Below are 12,675 nucleotides of genomic sequence, written 5' to 3' on the forward strand. Positions count from 1 at the left end.
GGGCTGGGGAGTGAGTTGCCAGAGGCAACAGGATGTACCATTTGGTGGCTGGCAGGGAACGGTTCAGGACGGCATGTCTTGGCTTGAGGGGCAGAGGCTAGAAGGTGGCTCTAGTGGCAAGCAGGCATGAGATGAGGAGGGTCTTGGGTGTTCCTCCAACCAGACTGTGAGCTCCTTGAGGGTTAAGACCACGTTTTCAATTCTGTGTCTTCTAAACTGCTGATCACCTAAGGGCTCCATACAGCATCAGTGTTTGATAGAAAAGTCTCTCCTTACTAGCGACAGCATCGTGATGGCTGCCATGAGACATGTGAACAAGTCTGTCTTAAGAGTGATGTGAACGAGAAAGGTGTTTTCTACGGTTTGTGTTAGTCCCACTGGAGCAGAGAGATCTGCCAGGCTCCATTCCCTCTCGTTTCCAGGACAAGCTCCGGTTTCTCTTTAAAGAATGCCTGAAGTGGTTTTTTATTCTGACGCTGATTTGGTTACTTAGGCATTGTTTTGAGCCTCCCATGCTGTTGCCTTTCTATCCTCTGCTGTGTGATGCCAGGTCTGGGAGTGAGCTGGCTGAGCTGGCTGCCGTTGCTTGGCTTCCTGGAACTGGCTTTCTGTTAATATCTGCCCTTAGGAGGCAATGGTTGGAGATTAGAAGGCAGAGGAAGGAGAGAAGCTTCCTGCTTCTGGAAGTTGTTGGCAACAGTTGCAAAAACAGTGGGGGGTGGGGTGATTCCTGTCTCCAGATGCCCAGGCTAAGGCAGCATCTTTACAGGGTTCCAGACCAATAGCAACAGTTCTCCAGTAGTGCATCAGCAGATGCAAGCTCCAGGTGTCCACCCAGGGGCACTAGCAGTCTCTGATCCTCGGGTATCCATCCTGCATCCTCTTTGTTCTTCATGCCCCTTCTTTCTTCATTCAGCCCTTCCAACACCTTTGCAAGCAATCTCCTGTATAATATTCCCTCCGTCCAAAAGACCTAGCATAGTTTCCTTCCTTCCCTTCCCTTCCCTCCCTCCCCTTTTTCTCTCCTCCCTCCCCGCTTTTTTCTCCCTTTCTTCCTTTCTCTTTCTTCCTTTTTTCCTCCCTCCCTTCCTTCCTTCCTTTCTCTATCTCTCTCCCTTCCTTCCTTCCTTCCTTCTTTCCTTCCTTCCTCTCTTTCTTTCTTTCTTCTTTCTCTCTTTCTTTCTTTCTTTCTTTCTTTCTTTCTTTCTTTCTTTCTTTCTTTCTTTCTTTCTTTCTTTCTTTCTTTCTTTCCTTCCTTCCTTCCTTCCTTCTTTCCTTCCTTCCTTCCTCTCTCTCTTTCTTTCTTTCGTTCTTCTTTCTTTCTTTCTTCCTCCCTCCCTCCCTCTCTCCCTCCCTCCCTCCCTTCCTCTCTCCCTCCCTACCTCCCCCCCCCTCTTTCTCTCTTTCTTTCCTTCCTTCCTCCTGGTCTGTGGCTGATACAGACACATACTTGTAGAGTTGTGTTCACTTGCTATCAAAAAGGGTACAGAAACACTAGGTCTATGAAAAAGATGACAGAGATGATGTTGTCCTGATACCCAGAAGTCCAATGGCCTGATATTTGGCAATCATGGTCCTGGGTATATTATTTGAGTAAAGGTTTTTATCCTGTTTGAAATGTATTGATGGAGTAGCATAGTTGAGCGGCTCAAAGTGGTTTCATGCATGGATGGATTTCAGATGCAGGGCTGTTGATCCAGCATCTTTTCCAAGTACCAAATTCACAGAGGAAGAAAAAGAAAAGAAAAAAGTAGCCAAGGCTCTGAAATTCTTCAGCACAAAATTCTCTTCCATCATGCCTTTGGAGTATCCATCAAATAGAATAAAACCAGTGAGTCAGCTCTAATGGTGTGGCTAAGGCACTTAGTAGGGCAGAGTGATCCCCCCAAGCTTCCTAAACTTCCTGCCATGCGGCATTGCCGAGGGCGCCTGTTCCCAGTAAGATGGTTGGATTCTCTTGAAAAATTTTTGCAGTATCTTATATACATATATAAACACCACTGGCCACAACACTTCAGTATGGTAAGGGCTTATAATTCCATAATCATGTAGCCACACAGCCTGGCTTTTGTCTGAATAACCTGATAGGTACACCTACCCCGACAGTGTGAGTGTGAACGAATAAGAAAGGCATCTTTCAGGGGTTCTTTCACAAAGAGATGGGTGAAGGTGTGGAGAGAAAGTGTAAAAATGAAAAATTAAAATAATTTAGCTCTCTGCTATCCTTCATCGGTATAAACCTTAATGTCTACCTAGAGCTCAATATTAAATGGGGTGGTTGGTTCTATTTGAATTCTCCCATTAATTTCTTGGACCTCATGTGCCCTGTCTGATTATACAACAGAAATACTGTGTACCTGTGTCTGAAACAGTCTGTGGTTAACAAAGAGTTAATACGCTCTTAATGCCCACCCTGGTCCAAGTTCCCCTCTAACTTCTAGACTAAAGGGATAGAACACACCATTTATCAAGTAAAATGGGAGGGTAAAAAAAAAAAACAGGAATGTGATGTGATGTGATTCCTCTTGAAGCCTTTACAATAGAAAAAAAGATCCCATTTGAGCCAGTAGCCAAGAAACCAGAATCACGACATTTAACAACACTCATAAATGATGCAAGTTTGATGGTTGGTGCATGGAGGGGACAGGAACAGAAAAGAACTAAAGATCATGTGTTTGATTTCTTAGAAGTTGATTGCTGCAGGCAGTGGTCCCCACCAACAACTACTCCCCATCAGAGTGATAAAAGGAAAAGATTAGCTTCCTGTGTGTACTCTGTTTTTAGGTCAGATGTCACTTCCAGGAAGCCTTCTCCACCCTGAGAATCTGATTGAGGGTCCATCCTATTTTCTGTCCTGGTAGCTTGAGTTTATGGTGCTGTCTGTGGTCTACTTCCTTACCCACCTCTCCCACTAGTCGGTGAGCACCCCTGGGTAGGCACCAGCTGCCTCTGCCCATCTTAGGCACTCCAGAAACATCTGTAGAAAGAACAGCCACCACATCACAGTTTTGTTGGAGACGGAACATAGAGTGGTGAAGTTACAGGCAGAACTTCTAGCCTAAGTCCCTCCCAAGTTTCCACTGACTGTGTGAACTTAAAGGCCAGGATAAGGCAAAAAGAGAAGATGCAGAATAACGGAGCTAGAGAATCATCGCGGAAAAGATAAAAAAGGGAAAAAGAACTAGACCGGACTCAGTGGGGTTAGGAACCCCTTTAATTGTTTATCAAACAAATTCCACAGACATAGTCAGCAAATCCAGGATCGTGTGCTCTGCAAAGTGAGGGTGAATGATCAATCCGTTCTAACCCATACCTTGGCATATATCGCGTGCCATTCTGACTTCTTAGGACAACAAACTGAAATCCAGGCTTTCCAGAGCTAAAACGTGATTGGTTTGTGACAAGTTTAACGGTATCACCAGATTTCTTCCAAAACCTGTCCTTCTGCTGCCGGATGGAGTAGCAACAAACGATCAAAAAGGCCCCCTAAGGAAGGCAGTTCTGTCTTTCCTGCTTTTTGTCTTCTGCTGTGGGTTCGCCACTAACCCTCTTCCAGGGGGAATTCTGCCATCTATCCTGAATAAGCCCATTGAGTCTGTAGTTGAAGCTTGTCCTTTGCAGCTTTCCTTTCTCTCTGACATATGCCTCTGCTTATAGAATGTTTGTGAATGCTTTCATTTCCTTCCCTCACTGAGAGAGAAAAAATGGAGAAAGTGGAGAGAAACACATCTTTTTAATATTCATCCACTTAACATTTTGTCAGTTGCTGAAGGTGTAAGCAGAGAGGTACAGGAATGGTGGAGGGGCTCTGGAGTCAAACTGACCTGGGTTTGAATTGTGCTTCCATCATTTACTAGTGCCTACATTACTATTTGTATCAGTTTATATGGTACTACTGTTTGTACTATTAACCTTTCAGGGCCTCCAGTTTCTTCCTCTGTAGAATGCAGATAGGAGCTACCTGGGCTATTTGGTTTTTTGTCCAGTCTTGTGGATGGGGCTTTGTCAAATGGTAGTGCTTTCTTCATCTGCAGGGAAATTGCTTGCCTGTCATTGAGCATTGTAGAGCAAGGCCTAGGGCTTTCCATTCCCAAGAGATATTTCAGGCAAGGTGTATCAAACAATGTATCAAAGGTTTTATCCGAGAGTGGTTTCAGCCTTTATTACTTACATCTGGTCATGAAATTGTTGCCAGTTTGCTAATAGGAAATGTCTTTGTCATAGATTACAGGAAATCTGGCCCTCAGGCCAGTTACTAACCCAAGTCACGGTACATACAACATACTAAGAAAAACTGGGGCAGACCACTCGGGCTTTCTATAGATGATTATCTATTTGCTTCCGAAGTTAACCTCCAACTTTATGAAATGGTGATAGATTAGGACATGTGGCTCAGGAGAAGGGGGCAGGACAGCGTGGTGTAGTGGAAAAAATCAGAGGCTTTAGCACTCAAACGATCTGCATTTAAATCCTAATTTATATTATCTTCTTCCCAGTCGCTTAAGCAAGTCCTTCTCCCTAAGTTCTGGTCTCCTCGTCGGTAAACTGGGGATAACGATGCCTATCGCTGGGGATGTCGCGAGAGCCAGAGACATCGGTGAGGTGCCTGGACGCGCGGGGCCTCAGAAGCTCTTGCTGGATTAGGTCGGGAGCCGCCCCGGGACCTGTCATTGGGAATGCCTCCCTGGCAGGATGGCGGGGACGGGACCCCAGCTGGGGGTAGGGGCTGGGGCCGGGGCACCCCGGGTGGTCGGGTCGCGCCCCAGGCGGAGGCTGGGGGCTCCCCGGGGCCTTTTGTTGGCAGCCTGAGCGGCCTCCGCGCACACGCCCGGGAGGATTAAAGCCAGATGTGGCGGCCGGGCGACACCGAGCGCTCAGAGGCCGGGACCGGAGACCCGGACGCCGCTCCAGACCCCGCGGGGACGGTAAATGAAGCGGGGGAGATCTCACGAGAATGATACAGGCTGCGAGACGGCGCCCCTAAATGACAGCCGGGCGGGCCTCTGGCGGGAGGCTCGGCCGCGCGGGGGCGCCCGGTGGACGGCGCGCAGCACCGGTGGCCAATGGCTGGCGGGGTCGCGGGCGGGGCCGGGCGCGGGGGCCGCAGCGCTCCAGCAGCGGGGCGGAGCCGCGCGGGGAGGCGGGGCGCCCGGCAGCAGCGGCGGCGGCCACAGCAGCCTCCGCGGCGGCCGCGGCAGGACTGGAAGCGCCGGCGGCGGTTGAGGGGGCTCGAGGCGGCGGCGGCGGCGGCGGCGCGCGGGCAGCTTCGAGGTGGTGTGCAGGGCGGCTGCGCGGAGGGCGCGGGATTGAGGGGCGGCCCCGGGTCGCGGGAGATCCACCTGCTGGTAACGGAGCAGCCTGCGCCGCGGCCCGGCCTGGAGCTCTTGCGCCTCCGGCTGCTGCGGGGCCGGCTCGGGGCGCGGGCGGACCGGGCCTCGGGGCGGGGAGCGGGCCGGGCCGCCCTGGGTTCGCCGTCAGCCCCGCTCCGCCGCCGCCGCAGCCCCGGGGTGCTGCGCGCTCTCGGGGTGACCGGCCGGGCGCCTGGTGCGTTCTCGGCGCTCCTAGGCGCGGCGGGGCTTGTCGCCTTTGGGGCAAAGTGGAGGAAAGTGGGGGTTTGGGGATGCAGAGGGGAGAGAGAGTTGCCCGCAGGACCTGCTGCCCCAGGGCGCACGCCTGTCCCGGAGTCGGCGGCGTCCCGGGGCCGCGGGGCAGGTGCGGCGGGGGCGAGGCGGCCCGGGCGCAGGGTCTGGGGCTGCTGCCGGGTAGGCGAAGCGTACACAGTCCTGGCGAATTTTCCTACAAAGTCAAGACTCGCTGGTCCTCTGTGCAAGCGCACCCCCATCCCCAGGCCTCAGTTCCGCCTTAACGAGGAAGCTGCAAGTGGGACCCTCGGGTTGGGGCCAGGTGATTCCACTGAGTGTACCCGGTGACAGCGGGAAGGCGTGTTTTATGAGCTGGCAGTCAGACCACTCGCGCGCCCGCTTTTTATTTCTCGCAGCGTGTGTTTCTCTGGAGCCCGTTCATTGCTTACAATCCGAATTGCGAAATATAAGCAGGCGCAGTGCATGTTTTCAGTGCTTTCCATATATTTTGCTGTTGTGCTTTTGCTGTCGGACGACTTCTGATAAAATAGAATGACAACGTCGTTCGTTCGAATTTAGAACCTAAATTTAGAAGTGAATAATATGCGTTTAGTGGTTTATGTTTCTTTTTCTGAATGTTTTTTTTTTAAAAAGTTCCATTAACAGGTTATCCTAACAAAGGTTTCTTTAGCCCACACGTGTAAATCTGAAAACGCACAGGACGATGAAATTATGTAAGCTGTATTGACGAAAAATAGAAATCCTTTTATAAACGTAAAACCAATGAATTTTAACATGATTGCGGTGTATAAAGTTGTAGGGCTTACATCACGGATTTCATGATGGTGCCTTTCCTTCAGTCATCTCTGTCCTGTCTGTGGGATGGTAATTAAGCCATATGTTAAGTGTTTTCGGCCATAGAACATATTGACTATTTCAGAGAACACTTTAAAATCCAACAAAGGTTATGTATCTAATAATAACATAAAGGACTGCAGCCCTTAAAGGACTGTTAATAAAACAGATTTTTCAGTGTGAGATCTGGAGTTGAAAGTTCCATACAGCTTTGTCAAGATGGAGAAGATGACCAGTAACTTAAGCCACTGCCTTTTTTGTTGTTAAGAATTCAGATGTGTTAAGTGATAGTCACAGAGAGTGACAAGATGTTAGATTGAAATTTTTACAAATGTGGACAGTGATGAAAACTATGTGTTACTTCTTCTCTTGCTTTAGGTAGTCAGTCAATCCAAAGGGCTCTTGGCTGTCCAGCCTCACCTCTCCTGTTTTGAGAGCATGGGGATCATTGGTTTTACTCTTGTTCTGTGCAGTTAAACTTCATTAGTGTGGAAACCCTAATTAAAAATGTATGATGGCATTCTTCCTGAGTAAAATGCTCTTGTATTTCTCTTGCAGAATTTCAGGTCTTATTTGTTGGCAGAGTTCATTATAAGTATTTTCTTCAAACCAGAGATTAATTACTTCCTGGATCCAATATTTAATATTCCTTATGTTTTTCCCGTTACCAATACTATATCTATAGTCTACTTTGATTATAGCGTTCATTCACTTTTACTTGTCTCTCTACCCATTTATACTGAATTTTATGGGATTTATTTGTATTTAATAAAACTATGTTTCAGAATATCCTTTATTTTCTGATTCTCTGCTTCTCTACTTCCCCGTGATTATTGACTGAATGTCTACCCTAATAACCTGTATACTTTTAGTTCTTTTACCAAAGGACAGAATCCTTCTTGAAGTAAGGTAGGGCTAAGGATATAGCAACAGAAAGTTACGTGAATTTTTATATGATGCCGCAACAGGACTAAAATTCCAAGTTACATAATTCACTGAGTTATCCCTTCTCTTTTTATAATCAGAATTCATTATCGAGTGCTTATTGATATAAGACAATATATTAGGCACTTTATGGAAATGAGTTGAAATTCTAGAATTTCACCATGAAGACTGTTGACATGGATATGTTAGAAGGTGAATAACTTTGGTTTTAGAAAATTATCATAACTTGAACGTGAGAATATCTTTGGAGTTCTTTGTTTGCAGAGAGTAAGGAGAGGGGAGTTCAGTGCTTCTAGAATATTATACCACAGAGCTGCTGGCCAAGGAGGATTAACAGGCTGCCTGGGTGTGAGTGTGTGGGGGGGAGGGCCTAGCCCAGGGTACAGGAAGTGAGAAATTCGTTTCAAGTTTTAAGTTGAAACTTTGAAATTTCCTGTGAATTTTGCAGTTTATTCTATAATAGATCCATACTGGTTGTAGAGTATAATTATTTTTTTAAATTCACACTTAATCTGTTGGGTAAAGGTAACACCCCGGGATGATTCTGTGGTGTAACCTGAGACTTGGAATAGCCCTGGCGCTTCTAGGGGCCCCAGTGCAGGTGGCCTAGTTTGAGAGGCAAAGGGTGGGAGATGAGGACTTGGACTTTGGAGTCATGCAAATTAGGGTTCTGTCTCTGGGTTCATTTTTTTGTGTGTAAGATAGGGTCAGCAATGCCTGCCTCACGGGAGTTGAAGACTGAAGATTTAGAACGTGTGAGGGACACATAGAAAACCCTCAGTGAGTTGTAGTGTCTATCGTTCTTACTGTTAATCCTGTGCCCTAGTGAAATCTTTTTTCACTAGTGGAGGTTTCTAGCAACATCACTTTTACAAACCAGCTGAGATGGTAGTTTCTGAATTGCCTACAAATGGCTGCTTTAATCAGCTGCCCTCTTCGCCATAGGGAATTGTCCCTTGGGCTTCCCAGGCCTTTTTGGAGGTGCATTAACTCACCCCACTGGAGTGTCACTTAGTGGATTGCCAAGTGCATCTCATGGTCCCCCTGTGGCCAGCAGGAATCAATGCACATCTTGTCGTGTCTGATATGCCCTGAGGGAATGAGACCGGCTGTGCACAGAGCCGCCTGAACCAGTGACTGGCTGCAGGTTTTTGATTTGGTTTTATTTTTTAATACAGTTAACATTTATTGAGAACCTATTAGGTGCTAGGTGACTATGCTTAAGTACTTCTCAGGACATGATTTCATTCTGTTTTCTGAACTTTGCTAGGTGGGAGGTGATCTCCAGATTTTTTTCAGCTTTGCTAGATGGGAGGTGATCTCCAGGTTTCCTGAGTTAAAGCAATGCTAAGTGATTAGTCCTGGGTCCTATGGTATCCTGGTTGGATTACCGCATTTTCTAAATGCTGAAATAGTCCCAGTTTACACCCGGGGAGTAGGTTAATCGTTGGAAAAATGACATTTATTTTACAATGATGATCAATAGCAATCATAACTGTAACCTTTTATTATTTATGAGAACAGGAGGGTCCAGGACAGGTAGTTTCCTCATGTTATGGATGAACCACAAAGCCAAGATAAGTGACATGCCTGAAGTCCCGCAAGCAGTGATGGAGCTGGATCTAGGACCTAGGGCTTTTGACCCTCGTAGGTTGTAGTCTGTCAGTTTTCTTTAAAAAATTTAAAACATTAACTATTATTGTGCAACAGGAGGATCGCAGAGAGTGAAGATGATGTTACTCAGGAACCATTGTGTGATCATTAGCGTTCTCAGCTTGGAACCTGTGGCTTATTATTTAATGAGCCCCACCACTTCCCCCTTTACATAAGTAACCATAACTCTGTTTCCACAGGCAAAACAGAACCAATGAGGAGGGAGTACAGTTGGAAGCTTTTTTCCCTGGAGAAGAACCATATCATTCTAGTGTATTAAATGTCATTTGGATATGGGAGTAATCTTTACAGATACAGTTTAGCCCAGCCAAAAATCTGTTTATAACAGTGACTGATAAATGAAGAAACTAATATTTTGCATCACTGAGCAAGTTTTTCTTTCTCTCTTCCCCCCGAATAGGAAGAAAGAAGCCTGCAGCATCCACCTATGAAGACCGTGCAGACAGTCCTGAATAGTAATTGTGGGTGGCGTGGCTGCCAGGCTGCTTCTGCGCAGCGTCTGAAATGAACTTCTCCTATTGATTGTTTTGATTGGCCCAGAGCCAGGAGTCCTGGCTTCACCTGACTTCAGGATAAAAAGAAAACAGTCTTGGTTATCATCCTAAACATATGAACCAGTGTGATGGTGAAATGAGATGAGGCTCCGAAATGGAACTGTAGCCACTGTTTTAGCATTTATCACGTCGTTCCTTACGTTATCTTGGTATACTACGTGGCAAAATGGGAAAGGTAAGGAAAACATCTCCAAAAATGTGCATGGCATGTAGTAGGTGTTTCGCTTTGTCAACGGTGCGTAGATGCTTGAGTTGAATGCCCCTACAAGCTGCATGTTGCATGCTATCTGCTGGCGGCCTGCCAGTTTCTTTCTGACACAAAAATGAGGCAGTATTCTTGGACGGAGGAGACAGACTTTCTCATTTGAATGGGGTTTGTTTTGGTTTTGATTTCTTGTAATTGCACTTGGAGAGACATGCTCATCAGTGGTTTATATTATAAATGGCAGCCAAGTCGAGTAACAAAGACTTCTGTTTGGGCATTTTATTTTTTATTATTAAACGTCATAAATGTTTAATAAGCTTCCTTGTACCGGATGTTGTATAAAACGCTTCAAAGGACAGTCGACGCCTTCATGAAATTTACATGCTGATCATAGGACTGATTTGGTGCTGTGTAGTTAATGATTTAACCAGCATGTGTTGACAGATTGCTCTTCAGGCAAGAGTATTTTTGAAGTAAGTGAGGAGAAATTCTGATGTGAAAATTTTAAAAGTTTAAAAATTAATTTTGTTCAGACTGTCCAACTGTGTTTCTAAGGAAGGTTGTCTGTTTAGTGATTGGAAGTATATTCAGGGCTAATGCATTTCTTTGCTTTTTTTGAAGAGGAAATGTTTACAGGCAATTCCTACCCCTCCTTTTTACCTGTCTCCTTTCCTTATGTTAATCTAGGGAATATTGATGGCAAGAAGAATGGAGGTGAGTATTGTATTTAGTTTGTGAGAGTCAAGGTAGACTAGTAGTTGTCACCTGGTTATTGGAAGGTGGTGTTGCTGGAATTATTTTATTGACTTGTATGAAAGTAACTGAAAAGATGTGTTCATGACTTAACTTTTCTCTGGTGTGTGTATTGATATGTATATATCTGTGTGAGTATATGTGTATATATGAAATAAGTTGATATAAGTGGGAAAACGTGTTCTGCGCTTTGAGCAAGTATAGTATTGGTATTGTTTTTCTCTTTTTCTCTGAGTTGGACTCTAATTTTGGAAGGAACTGTTTGGGGAAAATGAATGAAATACTTGCTGAAGACCTTTCTTCTTTGCAGACATATATACATTTTAGATTTCATTTTTTAATCATACCAAAAGGAGAAGACTTACTTAAGAAGAACTTTGAGTAGTTAATCAAACTATTGCTTGTCCCTGACGTGAACAGACCAGATGACTGGCCTTAAAAGTCTACTTAGGAAATAAGAGTAAATGACCCTAAGAAGAGTATATGGATTTTTTTCTTATCAGGAAACTTATCTATTCAGAGAGTTATAGTAACAGAAACTTGACCCTTTTTACTGTGTCTTATTTAAAGGATTAAAACTTTTGGAATCTCCATTCCTTTTATCTTGTTCCATATGTAAAGCTATTATAAGCATTATTTTTTTGTGTGTTAAGTGATCTTTAGAATCAAAATTAATTTCAAAACATATAAAGATCTTTTCACCTTGTAGTATTAGGGATACACACAAAAAGCCTCATCTCTTTGATTTTCACTCTTCGAACAGTCTGTAGTCCTTCTGTGCATACTTTTCTGCTCTGTTTTTTCTGCTTAGTGTTTTGTCCGGACTCTTTCAGGTATCAGCAGAGGTCTCCCGTCGTGCTTCTGTAAAACCCCCTGTGCTTTAATGCCAGCGTTTATGTAACCACTCTGACCGCTGAGCATTCGGATTCTTTCTAGATCATTCTGGCAGTCAGCCTGGATTTTCCAGAGCCAGCCTCATTTCAGATGTTTAATTCTTATATACTCATAAACCACGTGCTCTGCTTTTTATATTGAAAGCATGGTTTCTGTAATCACCGATGTTTCTGGACTCATAATTTTTATTTTTCACTCATTCATTGGTCCCTTTCATGTACCTGTCCTGTGACTAGCACTGTGTTATATGCTGTGAATATGAAAAAGAAGAAGACACTTCACACCTTTGGGAAACTCAAGGACCAGTAGGGGAAGATGCAAGTAAAAAAATGTGACACCGTCAGATAGGCTAAGATAGAAGCAGTAACAGAGTGCTGTGGTTGTGCTGTCATAAGCATATTATGTGTTATATGTTGTCTCATTTAATCCTCATAATGACCTCGGGAGGTATTATTACCCCCTTTCTATACATGAGGAAACCAAGGCAGAGTGGTAGAGAAACTTGTCAAGATCATACATTAAGGGGAAGAGTGAAGTTTAAACTCAGTAAAGCTGGTTCAGAGATTGTGCTCCTAGCTATTGGTCTACTGCCCAGAAGAGCAGAGACCAGGCAGAACAGGGGGCAGTAGGCATGTCAGGTGGAGGAGGCTGCTGTGCATCCATGAACTTTCTGCAAGGGTGTAGAGCATTCGTGCTTTGGAATTACGAGATGCTCATTGTGCTTCCAGGACTGTCCCAGGGTTTAGCTGGTAATCCCAGTGCAGTTCCTATCATATTTGTTATAGGTCTTCATTTACTACTTGGAAGAATACATGAGCTGGTCCATGGGATTGGCGTACGTTGAGGAGGATGTCAGGAACCCAACCAGGAAAGCTGGAGTTCAGTCCAGGGTACAGGTTTCTGCAGGGTATAGAGGATTCTCACATAAAAATTAGGCAGAATTCCAACTGTGTGGAAAGCACAGGTTGGGAAAGTTGTAAGCAGGTGTGAGAGTGGGACAAGGGTAATTACATGTCTTACTTGTGTGTGTGGGGCAGGTGGGGGGGCGGGTTCTCCTAATGGACTTCCTAGTTTGGTCAGGCACAATCCAGAAACTGGGCAACACCAAGCAAGCAATCTTAGATGCCTGTCCTTAGGGACATCTAACACTCATGTTCGTTTCTGTGTGGACATGTGTTTTCTTTTCTCTTGGTTATTTACCGAGGAGTGGAAT

At 45.2% G+C, this 12,675-nt stretch overlaps 1 protein-coding gene across 2 annotated transcripts in view; it reads left to right on the forward strand.

Moving 5' to 3' along the window:
* The first annotated feature begins 5,192 nt into the window (after positions 1 to 5,192).
* MGAT4A (alpha-1,3-mannosyl-glycoprotein 4-beta-N-acetylglucosaminyltransferase A) overlaps positions 5,193 to 12,675 on the forward strand; it is a 108,643-nt gene continuing 101,160 nt past the window's right edge. Inside the window, exons 1-3 of one of the 2 annotated variants that reach the window (XM_060168829.1) lie at positions 5,193 to 5,271; positions 9,457 to 9,785; positions 10,503 to 10,529. In XM_060168829.1, coding sequence (XP_060024812.1) covers positions 9,692 to 9,785; positions 10,503 to 10,529 — 121 coding nt within the window. In that variant the 5' untranslated portion in view covers positions 5,193 to 5,271; positions 9,457 to 9,691. The remainder of the gene's footprint in view (positions 5,272 to 9,456; positions 9,786 to 10,502; positions 10,530 to 12,675) is intronic. The other variant, XM_060168830.1, reaches the window with a different exon arrangement.

Source organism: Lagenorhynchus albirostris, chromosome 13 (assembly GCF_949774975.1).
Source record: "Lagenorhynchus albirostris chromosome 13, mLagAlb1.1, whole genome shotgun sequence".
Taxonomy (NCBI): Eukaryota; Metazoa; Chordata; class Mammalia; order Artiodactyla; family Delphinidae; genus Lagenorhynchus; species Lagenorhynchus albirostris.